We start from the raw sequence: 15,680 nt of genomic DNA, 5'->3' as shown, positions 1-15,680 counted from the left end.
GACCTTCAACACTTCCAGGGATGGAGCAGCCACAGCTTTGCTGGGCAACCTGTGCTTCACCATCCTCACACTGAAGAATTTTTTCCTGATATCTAATCTAAATCAACCTTCTCTTAGTTTAAAGCCCTTCCTCCTTGTCCCATCACTCCATGCACTTGTCAAAATTCTTGTAAGACCCCTTTAAGTACTGGAAGATGTCATAAGGTCTTTCCAAATCCTTCTCCAAACTGTCTCTCAGCCTGTCTCACTAGCAGAGGTGCTCCAACCCTCTGAGCATCTTCATGGCCTCATTTCTACAGGTCCATGTCCCACGTATGTAATGAATAATGAAATTATTTCCATTTGCAGCCTTTTGAGTGCTGTCAGTGTGTTCATAGTGCATTCCTTAGAGCCTTTCAGTTGAAAAACTGTAGTGTCTCCTCCTTGTAGTCCAGGGATTGCACTGAAGGCCCTACTAAGATATAGGGAAAACGTGCTGGAAGACCTGACACTTGTTGAGTTTGGCCATTTTCCACAAATCATTAAATTAGTACATGCAAATACATGGTAACCTAACCCAGTGCTTACATGTTTACTGGCTTGACTGATTGACTCTAGTAGCGTAGACTGAGTCATTTTGTGTTTATGTGAAAGATTTTGTGATTAGTTCAGGTTGTTAAACTATAGAGCATCTGCTGATTTTTGGTATGGAGAGGCTTTGCGATTCTGGTGATCCTTAATGAAGTTTGGGAGAAAGCTGTAGGTGATAGGAAGAAATGTCTGAGCAAAGTTTAGACAGACTGAAATAGAGGGAAAGTGGAAGAATTTGGACACAGAGAAAATACCTAATTCTCACTGCTACAGACAGATATCTTTGTAGAGGCAGTTATAGGGGCTCTGATTAGGCATCACTTCTATGAAGGGGGAAAAGCCAGCCTTGAGCCGTCAAAATGGGCATCTCTAAGCCCCTTGCCAGTTCTGGAGCCTTATACATGCATCTTTACTGTACTGATACTGAGGTTTATCTTGATACATGCCTTGTATTTGAAAATAGATGATCTGTGAATTCCTCCTCACTGTTCTTTTCTAAAACGCTTAATTTCTTCAATGTAATTTTTAGCTGTCATGTCCTTTCCCTTGTATATTTTTAAACACGTTTGAAAGCTCTCATCATACAAAAAAAAACTGCACTAGCTCAGTTGGAGATGGGTGAGGTAGAAGGGGGGAAAAAAAATCACCTTTTTGTTTACAGTTGTGGCATGCCTGCAAAAACATCTTGCAGGTGGCAGGAGCTGCTGTCCTGGTATATACAGTGCTATTGTATTTGCTTCTTCTAATTAGTTCTGTTTCTGGCTGACACAAAATGGTTGGTAAAATACAAAACCCTAAAGTATCAAGAGGCTGTAGTAAAAATAAATAGCAAGCTGAGGTGCGTAGTGACAAAATAGCTGTATGGTTTATTCTAAATGCTGGAACTGTACTTCAAGCCCTAATGATCTAAATCTGAGTTAGCAAAGTGGAATAACCTGATTCTTTAAGCTCTGCAGGTTTCCTGGGATATGCTACTATTCATTGCTTGTTTTAAAAACTGCCGATGAAGTGAGTGTAGAATATTGTCTGCATGTAGGAGATGTAGTCATTGCCTGGAGAACCTGGATTAATTTTGCCGTAAGCCATAATGCTGAATGTCTTTTCTCTGAACTGTTGAAATACAATACTTAAATGTATCTTGAAATAAAAACATGTACAAACAGGGGACTCATTTCTCTGAGGAATTTCTCTTGAAGGCCATGGAATCTTACACCATGTTCTGTTTTCTGAAATAGCCCAGAGACTCAAGTGAGATTTCATGCCTCTGCCTAGGTTTTATGTATCCTCTGGAAGTATTGTGGTAATACTGAAGAAGAGACTGAGATGTGTGTTGAAGGAAGGATAAATCTAGAGTTCTGCTGCTGGCTTCTGAAATTTGGGTTTATCTTGATATATAACTAGACTGAACAGTGGTTCATTAGCTAAAAATTGTCAGCCCACTTGTTTAATGATACTATTAGACAAGCTAGGATTCTACTAATTCAGTAAGAGAAGAGTCCTTTGTGTGAGACTTGGGCTGTTGGGTTTTTTAGGTATGCCTCTGTTTTGATGAAGTTCTCTGTAATCCTATAGGTCCGTTGGTTGTTTCTTAGCTGTTTTTCTCTGTCAACAGAAAATCAATTGAAAATCAAAGAAGAAAAAGAGGAGGTAGAGGAACAGTCAGTGGAACCGGAAAGCCTTCCTCCTCCTGTGGTCAAAGAAGATGAAAATGCACTTAAAATTGAGAAAGTGGAAGAAAAAGAAATTATAAAACTGCCAGTAATAGTGAAATTAGAAAAACCTTCAGAACACAATGAAGAAAAGCAAACTGTCAGGGAAGAAAGTGACTCCTTTAAGGAAAATGTCAAGCCTGTTAAAGTAGAGGTGAAGGAAAACAAAACAGAACCCAAAGACCTAAAAGAAGTGAAAAGCTGTATGGACAAAATAGCAGTTCATGAGCCAGAGAGGTTAGAATTTTGTGTTAATGTCAAAACTCCACAGGAAATTGTGGAGAAATCTGTGGAAGAAAGTGAAAAACTTAAAAATGACCAACAGGCAAAAATACCACTTAAAAAGCGAGAGATCAAACTGACAGATGACTATGACAGTCCAATAAAAGGGCCCCTGTGTAAATGTGTTACTCCAACAAAGGATGTGTTGAAGGAAGAAGGGAAACCAGAAGAAGAAGCTTTTAAGAGAGTCCCTACCATTACTGCTCTATGTCCTGATGGGAAAGTGCTAGTAAATGGAGAGGTTAGCTGTGAAAAAATAACCCCGAGTGTCATACAAAATAGTAAGTCAGAGCACTCTGCTAGTGCTATGGAAGACAGCACCTCATTAAAAGAGAAAAATGGAAAAAGCGGGGAAAAAGTATCAGACTCCTTAAATTCTGTTATAAAAACATGTGAGATTGAGAAAAATGCAGTAACTGTGCTGAAAGAGATCGGGGCTGTGGTCTCTGAGGTTTCTAACCAGAAAGTGCCTTCAAAGGAGGAATCTAGTCCTGTGGAAAAAGAGTCCCTTGACAGCACAACTACTGAGACAGTAGCAGAAGAGGCTTCAAACTCTGAAGACTGTGCCAAAACAACTGAAGAGAAACAAGCCACTGAGCTCAAAAATGACAGCATGCCACCACCCAAAGAATGTTCAGAGAAGCTAGAGATGTCCCCAAATGCATCTGCTCCTGCAGAACTGCCTAAGCTTGCACTGGCTGATGAAGAGACTTTGAAAAGTAAAGATGAGCCTGAGGAGAAAAACGACTCTCCAAAAGCTGCTGAGATACCTCCTGCACCCACTTCACCTGTTGCAGTAGAGAAACCTGTTCCAGAAAAGGAGGACTCTGATAGTAAAATTGCTCTACCTGAGGAGAGCAAAGTAGAAGAAAAATCCAGCCCAGAAAAACTGGAAAAAAAAGAGGAAGAGCCAGAAGCTGCCAAAACAGAGCCAGATAGATTAGATGATGCCCATGCATCTAATCTAGAGGACTCCTCAGAGAGTAAAAAGGAATCTCCAGTACCTAAAAGCAAATTTAAATATAAGCTAGTTTCTGAAGAAGAAACCTGTGCAACAGAAAATAAAGAAATAACTTCTGAAAGACAAAAAGAAGGAATTAAATTAACAATCAGGATCTCTAGTCGGAAGAGAAAGACGGAAACACCGCCAGAAGAGGTCAGTGTTGGCCGCACATTAAGGCGGTCACCAAGAATATCCAAGCCTACTCCGAAAGTTGTGGAGACTCGGGATCAGAAGCCTGAGAAGAAGCGACCTGAAGAGGAAGGGGAGAAACCTGCAGCAGCACAAAAACCAGAACGAAAAGAAGATGCAAAAAAACAAGAGAAGGAGGCAAATTCTAAAGTTAATAAGGTAAATACAGTTTTATTACTTGGGAGTGAAGAAAACCCCCAGTCTTATCTATAAGGAGAATATACTCTTACATAGGAATACTGAGGGTTATGTTCCTTTGGTCAGCTTTTGCAAGAAACTAGCTTTGCAATCCAGTTAGTGAACTTAAGCAATTTAAAAAGACCCCCTAAGAGAGTGCTAATATCTGTTGACTTTTTATAAGCTTTGACAGTTTATAAAATCTGTCACGTAAACCAACCTAAGTAGACCAAATCAACCTGAGTGAATTCTTCTGAAAAATGGCACGGTCAGGTGTGAGTCTGTCTGGCTGTGTGGCTGAGTAGAGACTTGTAACTCCTATGGATTTACTAGATGGATACTTGTTGGTGTCTGGTTGGTCAGAATGATCATAAGCTAAAAAGGAACCAACAAACGCGGAAGAATAAAAATATTATGACTAAATAAATATTTAGCTTTTTAAGTGAAGCTAAAGATATTGTGGTGAATTCATGATATAATTTAGCTTTTCTCACATATGTGATACACATTTTAATGTGAGTACAGGATTTTGCTTCATATGCAAAAGAGATCTTTCAAAGTACATGATGTTAATATAATCACAGAAAGTTAAACACAGATTTGCATGGTGTGCTTCTGAGACTGTGTATTTATAAATAACCCTTTATTAATTTATCTTCTGTTTTCTCTGGATATGCAGCACAAAACAAAAGACGAATGATGAGTTTGTATTTGTGCACATTTATGAGTTTGTTTTAAGTGCACTTTTAAAAATCAACTTGTAAAATCCTATTAATTTTCCACTGCAACATATTTTTTGACTGATGTAGTTTCCCAAAGCATTCACTCATTTAGAATGTGAAAGAAAGTTTCTTTCACATACTGGTATGTCCCAAAGCATTCACTCATTTAGAATGTGAAAGAAAGTTTCTTTCACATACTGGTATGTTGGATAACCTTAATAAAATGAACAAATAGTTGATTTTTCAGTGAATGGTAACATCTATACTGAAAAATGCTGTCACATGCACAGGGAAATAAAAACTAAATTTTTCATTTGAAGATTTGAATTAAAAAAGAAAACATGTGAAAATAAGAGGGATTGTAAGTCCTGAAAGTTATTAGATTTTTGAGGTGCTATTGCTAGAGTTGTTTTAACTGTTTTAACTTGATTTCTATTTGTGAAAGAGCAAGAGATCTAAAGATATTTACTTTTCTAAAATAGTTATGATAGAGGAAGAAGTTTGAGGCTGTTATGCTTCTGTCATTTAAACAGGATGAAGAAAACCAGGATCTTTAATAGCGTACTTTTTATCTTGGGGTTCCTTTTCTTTGAAAAGATGTGTCTTATAAAAACCAATTTGAAGTTGTGCTGCTGTATGATGAATCCATAGCCTAAACTGAGACTCTGTAATGGATTTGAAGTACCTTTGCTGCTAAAGCTTAAGGAACAGTAAAATCTCTAAAACAGGTAGAAACTGATGTTAAGAACCCGAAACAAAATTTTACCAATATGACAAATGCTGCTTTGGTACGAGTCCATTCTGCAGGAGAAATAGACTATTTTGTGCATTTTAGTTTATTCAGCTTATTCAGGTCTGTGAATAATATAGTAAAAATCCACAAAATATTCTGAATTTAAAAAGCTGGAAGAATTATTTTCTCTTTTCAGTGTCTGTGGGAAGGGGGTAATAAGTTGTGAGAGAATGATGGGTGTGAGAAACAAGTCAGTCAATGGGAATGAAAGTTTTTTCTGTTTGACATGTTGCTTTAAATCTAAAATATCTTAGTTGCTCAAAGTAGTTTAAGTAATTCAGAATAGTCTTCTGGTTTTTAATTGAAACCTGGTTTTTATTCAAAATATGGTAATATATATATTCAAAATATTTTCATTCATAATATGGTATATTATAGAAGGGGGTAGATGCCCCTTTGATTAGCAAAAAAGAATCACCAACTGAATCATGTTTCACTTAAGGAAAATAATGAAAAATATAAGTATGAAAGAAGACCTAGATGGAAGTTATGCACTTAAAAGATTCAATGATCTTATTTCAGAAACAAATACATTTTTCAAAGTAAAATAAAATGCATAAACTCTTTGGAAGGCAGGTGGGAGAAAAAAAAGATTCTCTTTGGGTTGAAGCAAGTTATCATGAAAAAGTCAGAAAATTTAAGTGTGGAATTTACCATGTTCACTATGAATTTGGCATTGTCAAAATAGAAGAAAATGGTCTGAGTGTAAAAATTTGTCTTCCTACTTTTAAATCTTACTTGAAGATTTCTGTATGTTGATGCATTTTTTTCCCCTTTATCTGGTTGCATTTTAAGGATCTTAGACAATATATTCTTTGAAATGCTCTGCTGTAAATTTACTGCAGCTGTTCTGACTGAAATGAATCACTTTACTCTGGAGGCAAATATTTTTTTAAGATCTGGGAAGAAACTCTGTGGGCTTCCTTTGTGTTTTTTCTTTGAAATGGTGTCTCACAGAGAAGCAAAGTGCGGTGGACAGGTACGCGGACACGTGGCAGGTGGAAATACTCAAGTAATGAAGAGACTGAGGACTCTGAGAGTGAAAAAAACTCTGAGGAGGAGGAGGAAGAAGAGGAAGAGGAGGAAGAAGAAGCTCCACCTGCTGATGACGATGAGCCCTGCAAGAAGTGTGGCCTTCCCAATCATCCTGAGCTGGTAGGATTTGGGGAAAGCTTCTATGGGTTGTTGTGGATTGGCTTTGATGGTGTCTGAAGGCACACCATTCTTCAGGGTGGCCATATGTAGGAGTGTGTCTTCTAGTTTTTAGGTGGTAAACCCTGGAGTTTTTAGGTGGTAAACTCAGATGAGTTACCTTGAATAAGAAGGGAAGGAAGTTACTTCTCCTGTTTGCCAAAACAAAAATAGCATCTTTTACAAGGTGTAACGCGCCTCAGCCCATTGAGAATCGGTCTGGGTGAGGCTTTGAGAGGTTATGCCTGCAGTTGCAATGAAGGCAGAGGAAGCAACATTAAAAAGAACCCCAGCAGTGTGATGTCTCCTTTACAAGGTATCAGTGACATAGCCACACAGCTGCATAATCATCTTCATTGGATGTAACTGCATCTCACCCTGACGACTCAGTACAGTGAAATCCCAGACAGATCACAACAAGATTTTGCTATTGTGGTTCTCACTTATTTGTGGTAGATACCATCATGAATTCCTCTGTTTATCTGGGAAATCATCATGTGAAGTCCTAAATCCAGAAAATAAGCCCACTCTTAGGTGTTTGACAGATATCCTGGCATAGCTAAAAGAAAGTTTCCCCTTTAGGATGTTAGAGATAAATATTTGAGTAGATATACACACAGCTTATGCCAGCCTTGTTCTCAAGTTTTATGGAAAGGGTTATCTCAAATTTTTCCCAACTAAGTATGAACTTTTAGTAGTTGCCTAGTTGTGGATGCCCTGCAAGCCTGCAAGATTTTGTCCCTGCTGCCCAGGTCATAAAGTTATCCTGACTGAGGAAAAAGGCCAGATTTCCTGCATTAGAAAAACAGAGAAAACAGATAGTACCATGTCTTGTTCAGATGGGGTTTTCCAATTAGTCTAGGATCTGGAAAGCATTACCACATTCTACGCTAAGGGCGCATAGTCCATGTAGTCCAGTAGTACTAGGTGCTGAGAAGATAAAGTAAGAGGAAATGTGGTGTTAGCATGGAAAACTGTGATAAATAGACTTCCTGTGACAAAAACCACCCTTGGCCCTGGAAGTGTGGTACAGGGCTTTTTTTTTTTGTTTTGGCACAGTCCAAACACTTCTGCGTTGGCTGGGGAAGTATTTGTGGAGCTTGTTACATGTGAATGCCAAAAGATGCTCATGACATGTTTTGTTTGCACAGATTTTGTTATGTGACTCTTGTGACAGTGGCTACCACACAGCCTGCCTTCGCCCTCCGCTGATGATCATCCCTGATGGAGAGTGGTTCTGCCCGCCTTGCCAGCATGTACGGTTCCTGTGTGACTTCACTCTTCCTTGCAGCTTCCCTTGTGGTTGTGGGGATTGGCTGGGACTTTAACAAGTCCTTTCTATAATCTCTTTTGTCTGTTAACAAATAGACTGGGATGAGTGCTGGGACTGCTGATCTTCCCTCACGTCCATTAGTAAAACTGAATTTGTGACGTGGTTTTCTCTTTCTTATTTCTGCTAGTGATGAGTGACTGTGTGTTGCTGATTTTTAGATAGGAATCTCCAGTCACACTGATTATCTCCCATCTCTGATTAAATCACAAAACTAGTACAGTATTAAAGATATAATGTCTTATATTTTCCCAAAAGAAACATTTAAGTTACTGTCCAGGAGGCAGGAGCAGTAGGCAACAAGGGATGGATCAGTGGCCAGAACAAGCAGCTGTTTCTGAAGTGTTATTCCTTCTTCAGAGAAGTTTGCTCAGAAGCTGGTTAGAGAAAGCTGCTGTTACTGATGAATTTCAGGGTATAATTTGTCTCTGATTGGAAAGCCAGGGCTGTTCTAGTCAAGTAATAGACAAGGATGAACCCTTACTCCAAGGTTAGAAGCAGGGTTGGTACTTGGAAGGATAAGCAGGAAGTGTGTGATGCTATTCTTGTTAAATTAATGGGAAACCATTTGTACACATTTTCAGAATATTCTGTCTGATTCCAACCCCCTTCCTTGGTTTTAGAGAAATTCTGTGCCACAAGGGCTGTTGCCTGACAGTAAGCTAGAGACATTAGGCATGATATGAGATGACTCTGTTTGGTGCTGGTTTTTAGTTGTCTTCTGAGGAGTGTTTTTAAGTAGTGATGATTTTGAATATGTAAGAATGTTTTCTTTACACTTTAGTTATAGCTTATCCTTGTTCTGTTGCTATTTAAGTATTCTTCAGTATGAAAAATGACAGTTTGTAAAAGGGTGAAGAGCACCCTTGGAAATAGTATAATGAGGGTATTAACATGGACTGAGGCACAATTTGTCCATTAAAAGTAATTTTTGCATACAGCTCCTTGAGTATTTGATAAGGAAATTATCCTAAAGTGTATTTCTGCTTTTTGCTGCAGTGCCCACTGAACTCATCTAGTTTCAACCTCTTTTGCTGTGGGCAGGGACACTTCCACTAGACCAGGTTGCTCAAAGTCTCATCCAACCTTGACTTGATGGTGTAGCTCGTGTTTTAAAAAGACAGGCTTTATTGTAAAGCCTTGTTCATTGAAGAGGAGCCTCCAGTAGCAAGGCTTCTTCCAGATACAGTCTGAGTGAATGAGGAGTCTGAATGTTACTTCAATGTGAAAATTGCTGGTTATGAAATAAACTGTGTTTTCTTCCTTTAGAAATTACTCTGTGAGAAATTAGAGGAACAATTACAAGATCTGGATGTTGTCTTAAAAAAGAAGGAGCGTGCAGAACGCAGGTACTGTTGTTTGGATGCATTCACAGCAGTGCTGTGCTGGGGGTGTTAATAATTGAGCAAGCAATAAAATAACTGGGGACTGGGGAGAAAAGCAGTGATGAGACTGGGAATTGGTAACACCAATTTTGACTTCTCACCGATTATTGCTGGCTCAGTGCTGGGACAGTTTGCAAGAAGGAAGGAAATAACTAGAAAAGATAAGCAAATACATTTGTGCTAAAATTTGGTTAAAGTGCCTGAACACAGATTTGACTTTCTTGTACCAATAGTTAAGGGTTTCCAGCACTGGTTCAGCTGACTGTCAGTCATGTGTAGAATTCCTGCTGTAAGCAAGTTAAGTCTTGACTTTGCTCCAGAAGTTATCCAGATTATTGTGGGATTTGAGAGTTGTTACTTTAGATTCTGTTAAACTCTGCCTAATGTACAGTACTATGCAGCAACTGCTGTAGGGCAGTGGGTCAGTGAAGTTTCACAGAGTCACAGAATATTCTGAGTTGGAAGGGGCCCACAAGAATCGTCAGCTCTTCAGGGAATTGCCTGTGCAGAGATTGAACCCACAACCTTGGCATTATTTTCACCCTGCTCTGACCAGCTGTCCACCCCTGCCTTCACCAAAGGCTAAAGGCAAACGTATTTGCTGCATTTAGGAACAACAGCCTTAATGGTTGGAAAATTCTATTGGCAGTTTTCAGACCTGGAAATGAGGGACATGAAACACATTCTGCATAATTTATACCTTTTAGGACATATATTGAGTACTTTGCAGAATTTAATAAGGTCTGTGTGCATTATTAAACAAAACTTTGCATGAATTTTATCTTAAAAGGCAAATTTCCCCAGAAGGTGAAGCCCTTTTAAAGAAAGTCATTCTGAAGGCTTATATTTGCTGCAGGGACTGTAATATTACATGACATGTAGTGAGTCAGTGCTGGGAAGATGGGAGCATAATCTGTGTCTGCTTTCAGCTTTCTTCAAATCTGTTTGTTATTGCAACAGCAACAATATAATGATAGATAAGTACCAACTGTTCCTGATGTTACTACTTCTGCTCAGAGTGTGTCTAGATCATACTGTGGTGAAATTATCCATTGCAAATTGTGCTGAATTTGTAGGTGTGGGAATGAAACTATCAGCTATTTTTGTGAGTGAACTCAGCAAATACACAGCCTCCATCTGTGGAGAGTATGGGACGTACAGGAACTCTGTTGCTTTGCTTTACGGTGGGAGTACTCTTTATTAGTGAACAGTATTTTTGGACCTGCTTTGGTAAATATTCTGCTGCCAAACATTACATGGAATGCTAGCTTTTGCCAGTCTGTCTTGCTTTCTTGAAATCACTAGTTGAATAAAAACACAATGTTCTGAGAGCAACAGGAGAGCATACAGTTGATGTCATAGCAGTTTTCAGTGTCTGAAACAGCTGTTTAATAACATTTTACAATTTGATCCTCATACCAAATGAACTTAAAGTTTTATAATATATGCCATAAAATTGAGTTATAATAGACTTCACAATGCAATAGTTGAATATTGAAGTCTTCCAACTTAATGCTGTATTGTTGCAAATAGTAAGGTTAAAAGGCTGAAGAATTATAATGCCAGAGGAAATGAGAGTTGTTATTACAGCTCTGTGTATAAATTAAAGCAGGTTGGTTGCTTGGGGCACAGACATACTTGAATGCAGTATTTCTGAAAACTCAGTGTGTGGTTGGTGTCTGTCTTTTTGGCAGAGAGGAGAAATCCAACTCTGTCATTATGGATCTGTCTACCTAATAGGTTCTTTGAATCACTGTTGCTATTGTGCTTCTTGAAGTAGTGATGTTGTGCTCTTGCCAGCTTTCAGGAATCTGACTGAGGCTGATTCAGCTGCACAGCTGTGTGCTTGCACATCCCCAAACTGTTATGTTGCTGATTTTTAAAATGAAACCTTCAGGTTTCCCGTTGACTTACAAATACATAGATGAAATTATACCTTTCCCCCCCTCTTTTTCTGTTTATGAATTCAAGGTGCTGCCGCAACAACCTGGCTGAATTTCAGGTTTCTCAAGTACAGACTAACTTCTATAATCATGTCCTACCACCAGCTGGAGGGAGTTAAAGCCTTCTAGGATCTCCCTTTTAATCCATGTTAGATATTCTGAGACTTCTTGATGGAAAATCTCTCTAGGAACTACTTGTCTAATTCTCCCAGGCCAAACCAGGTGGAGTACTTCCTTTCATACACACTTTCATGACTTTCCTGCAGCAATTTTTGCAGCCACGTAATTGAGATAAAATGTTCTCTTGAATTAGTCTAGTAAGATAGTATAACCATCCAGTGCTTATCTACTGCTGCCCTTGGAGATGTCTTGGTTCAGATGTTTAAGATCTTGGCTAAAGTCTTGAGCTGTCTGCCACACAAGTAGTAAAGAATTCATTTGATATAGTTCTGTATTTCAAGACCTTGACCTCATCAGGATTGTCTTGTTCCATTTTCTGAGTTCTTAAGCAGTGTATACTCAAGCCAGGGAGAAGAACAGCAGGACTGGAAGACTTTGCTAATCATGATTAAAAACAGATTAATTTTTCTCATCTCCTGTCTCTTGATGTTTTGCATTACAGAAATGAGAAATTGAGTAAACCATCAAAGAAACTTGCTGAATACTAAAATGTTTATACTTCTAGTTCCTTTCTCATTTCTGTAATTGTATTCCTTGCCTTAAAATGTTATTTTAATTAATTTTCAAGGGCATAGTGATTTTGCACAGCATTTTTCCTCTTCATCCAACCAATTTAATGATGCCCAGTTGGATGAGGATTTCTTTTCATCTGTCATGTAGGAATATTTACATTAAGATACAAAACCAATTCCTTGTATAGACAGCCAGTCATTTCAGTAGGCTTAATGATACCAAGTTGTTGAAGTCCGTGGTCTTTTTAGCTGTAACATAACCTAAAATCCGTTTTTACTCTTTGTAAGTATTACTTTGGGATCTGTGCTTGTTCATTTTATTGAAGAGTATTGTGCTAGAACGTGCAGAAGGCTACTCAGAGGACTTTCAAAATTTACTTAGATTCTGAAATTTTTGGAAACAAAATTTTTAGACATAGATACATCTATTTGCAAAACATAACACAATGAAGTAAACATAGCTGAAATTAATATATGTGGTGGACATTGTTGCAGTTATGTGCGTGATCTGTCCTGTTGCAATTCAAGCATATTGTGACAGGCTCATATGAGCACTCACTGTAACTTCAATAGATTCTGGTTGATTGCGACACTTCTGTTAAAAAATCCAGAGTCTTTCCATATACCAGTAAATGCCACCAACTTTCATTGTGCTCTTAATGTCTTTAAATTACCCCTTGTTTTCCTGGAAAAAGGCTAGTAGGGACCTGTGGTGATCAGAGTTTGGTTACACACCCTAGTCTGCACTAGTACCTGGTCGTTCTTCCTCAGAGACTGTTCTTTGAAAGTTTGGTTCAGCACCATGAAGATCAGCATGTAATGCTGTTTGTGAAGAGTTATACTGACAGATGAAACAGGACTTAGAGAAGACTTGTGTCCTTCAGGAGCCAGAATTGTCCGTGAGGCAATTCATATGATGCAGAATGTCTGTGTTGAAGAAAGCTAAATCTAAACTGAATTTTGCTTCTGTAGATTTAATCCTGTAACATACTCTTGACAAGGAGGACAGCCCGCTTCTCCTTACAATAGTCCGGTATTCGAGTACTTCTCTATATCCCATCTTTGGTCAAGTGTTTCTCTACACTGATCCTATTTTTTCAGCCCTTCTCTATAGGGTGTGTCTGCTGCTTTCCAGTAACTCCCACTGGCTGGCTCTGAATGCTTCAGCTGGATCACATGTTTCTTGGAGAATGTGTGGTGTCGAGATGGCTCTAAGTGCTCCAGCCAGGTGAACAGGACTAACTGTCATGGCAGGTGTCCTTTCAAGGTGTCCCGTCAGCTGTTGTCCTATTTGCACATCCATCTGTCATCACAGTTCTTTGAGCAGCACTTTGACTCTGCTGATCTTTGCTCAGGCTGTTCTTCTCTGGCAAACAATTGCTCTGTAGGCAGTTATTTGTCCCCTGGTGTTTCTAGAGTTGGTTCTTCTGCTTGGGTCTAATATCTGGCATTTATCCATTTTGGATTGCATCCTATCTTTACATATTTTTTCTAGTTCAGTGTGATTCTGAATTCCCATTTTATCTTTTATCACCTTCATGATTGTTGGTAGTTATGGATCTGACAACATAATCTTCATCACAGCATTAATATTTTTCAGTTGTTTTTTACTTGCTTTTTGTACAGAAGTTCAGTAATTTCTGTGGTACCTGCTCACAGTCTTCAAGTACTGCTGATTGTCAAAACTCTTTGGAAATCTCTTACATTATACATGCAGAAAAACGTAATCACATGAGAATTAGCATATAATCCCAAGTTCAATAACTTTTCACTTGGAACATCGTCTCGGGATGCTTCTGCCTAGTAAGAGCTTCAAATGGTGCTAATTATAGCTTTATTGTAGATATCTGCAGACTTTCTGTAAGCTTATTTTCATTTTCTTTCTCTCCTCAAGAAAAGAGCGATTGGTGTACGTGGGCATCAGTATTGAGAACATCATTCCACCTCAGGTAAGCTAGTGTGTCTATGTGGTATTATTGCTTTATTTTTCAAACTTCTCAGGGAAGAAGTCTCTCAGTGCTGTGTCAGAGGTGCTAGTAGCATCTTGGAAAGAAAAATCCATCTATATGCAAATCAGAAATAATTCTAGACTCTTCATTTTAGACTGAGTATAGCAGAAAAACCAAGGGAGCTTTATGGTGTTTATTAGAGCCACCTGATGCCACCCAGAGTCCTCTCCCAGTGAGGGATTGCAGGACTGCCTCCCTGCTCATTACAGTTGGGTTTTAAGTTGAGTGCTCAATATTCAGTAGTTTGTTAAGGTGGGAATCAGTAATTTAGCTCTGGTGTTTGCTGTGCAGTTACCTAGGCCTGAGCTAATTGTCATGGCTTTCCTTTGGAACTGATGGAAACAAATGTTTCTGGCTTCTGATTCAGAGGGAATGTGTAGTACCTCTAGGCAGCACAGCATTTGCCTTCAGCGAGTGGATAAGGTCACATGATTAAAACCTGTAAATATTTAGTGTTTCATTAACAGATGCTTTTGTATGGTTTCCCTTGAGAAAAGAAAAAAAAAGGTTGATTCACATGAAGAACAGCCTCTTCTCACTTAAATACACTTTAAAGCAAGTCTCTTGAAGTCTTAGCCAAATACTTTCATCTAGAATTATATAATCTGTTCTTTGCAGTTCAAAATGGAACTTTTGTTCATTTTAAACATAGACTTTCCACTCTGCCTGGCTGTAACGAGGCCAGCTTTTTCTCCCTGTCTCTGAATAACAGAAAAACTATTACAGATTTTACAAACTTGCAAAAGAATCTGTGGCTGAAAGCAAATATTTGAAAAATGCAGCCTGGGGGCAGATTATTTTGCTTTAAAATTAATAACTTGCAAACAATATAATAAAACTAATCTGCATGAAACTTTATTGAAACTGCACGGTGTAAAGGTATCCCTGTGCTCAGTATGTAGAGGTGGTGGCCACAGTTTGTTCAGCTGCCACATTTACTAGTCCTAGGAGTATCCCCCGAGGCGTGATCTCAGCATTGCAGCATAAAGACAAAGATCCAGTAGCCTGAGCCCTTAGATTCTGTGTTGGAAAGTTATGTAGTCTGTAAGGGCAAAATGCAAATTCACCTCAACTGCTGTAGTAGGTCACTGTATTACAAATTAAAATGTGCTGTGTTGGGCATATGAGCTTTCTAGACAGAAGGAATAATCTGTATTACAAGTTCAGTCATAATGAGTGTGAAGGGAGGGAGGAGATAATGCTTTTTTGACACTTCTGTCTTACCTGAACAGGAGCCAGAAATACCTGAAGGTCAGGAAGAAAAGAAGAAAGATTCCAAAAAGCCCAAATCAAAACTTGAAAGGAGATCTACCAGAACCCGAAAGTGCATAAGCTACAGGTCAGCAGCTTGTTAAAACAGCTTGTACAGCAAAAGTCATACTGTTGTTTCCTTTCTGAATCATCCCATCACTTCTCATGTAAACTTCTATATTTAATAGAGAAGCCCAACTAAAGTGTCTTTGTTCTTTCCTCTGAACACTGGTTATGCTCAGTGGTTGTGAGAGCATAAGGTGGTATAGTGAAGGGGTGATGCATTAAAAAAATGAGAACGTATAGGGTGTTTTGTTCAGGAATACTGGAGAACGTTTTGGTGTTACTGCAGTTTCTGGAGTGAGATAAAGCAGGTGAATTAAACCTTTCCTTTCTCTTGCACAGGAGACTTCTGCTTGTGTCTCGAAAGGCCT

General features: G+C 38.7%; 1 protein-coding gene across 1 annotated transcript in view; it reads left to right on the top strand.

The window, feature by feature from the left end:
* Window positions 1-15,680, top strand: part of RSF1 (remodeling and spacing factor 1) — a 60,616-nt gene that overhangs the window by 33,959 nt on the left and 10,977 nt on the right. The window contains exons 6-11 of the mRNA XM_059838402.1: window positions 2,183-3,912; window positions 6,403-6,600; window positions 7,788-7,892; window positions 9,236-9,315; window positions 13,881-13,935; window positions 15,228-15,334. Of these exons, the coding sequence (XP_059694385.1) occupies window positions 2,183-3,912; window positions 6,403-6,600; window positions 7,788-7,892; window positions 9,236-9,315; window positions 13,881-13,935; window positions 15,228-15,334 (2,275 nt within the window). The remainder of the gene's footprint in view (window positions 1-2,182; window positions 3,913-6,402; window positions 6,601-7,787; window positions 7,893-9,235; window positions 9,316-13,880; window positions 13,936-15,227; window positions 15,335-15,680) is intronic.

This window comes from Haemorhous mexicanus, chromosome 2 (genome assembly GCF_027477595.1).
Source record: "Haemorhous mexicanus isolate bHaeMex1 chromosome 2, bHaeMex1.pri, whole genome shotgun sequence".
Taxonomy (NCBI): Eukaryota; Metazoa; Chordata; class Aves; order Passeriformes; family Fringillidae; genus Haemorhous; species Haemorhous mexicanus.
The sequence above is the reverse complement of the archived record's forward strand: the minus strand, read 5'-3'. Positions and strand labels throughout refer to the sequence as shown.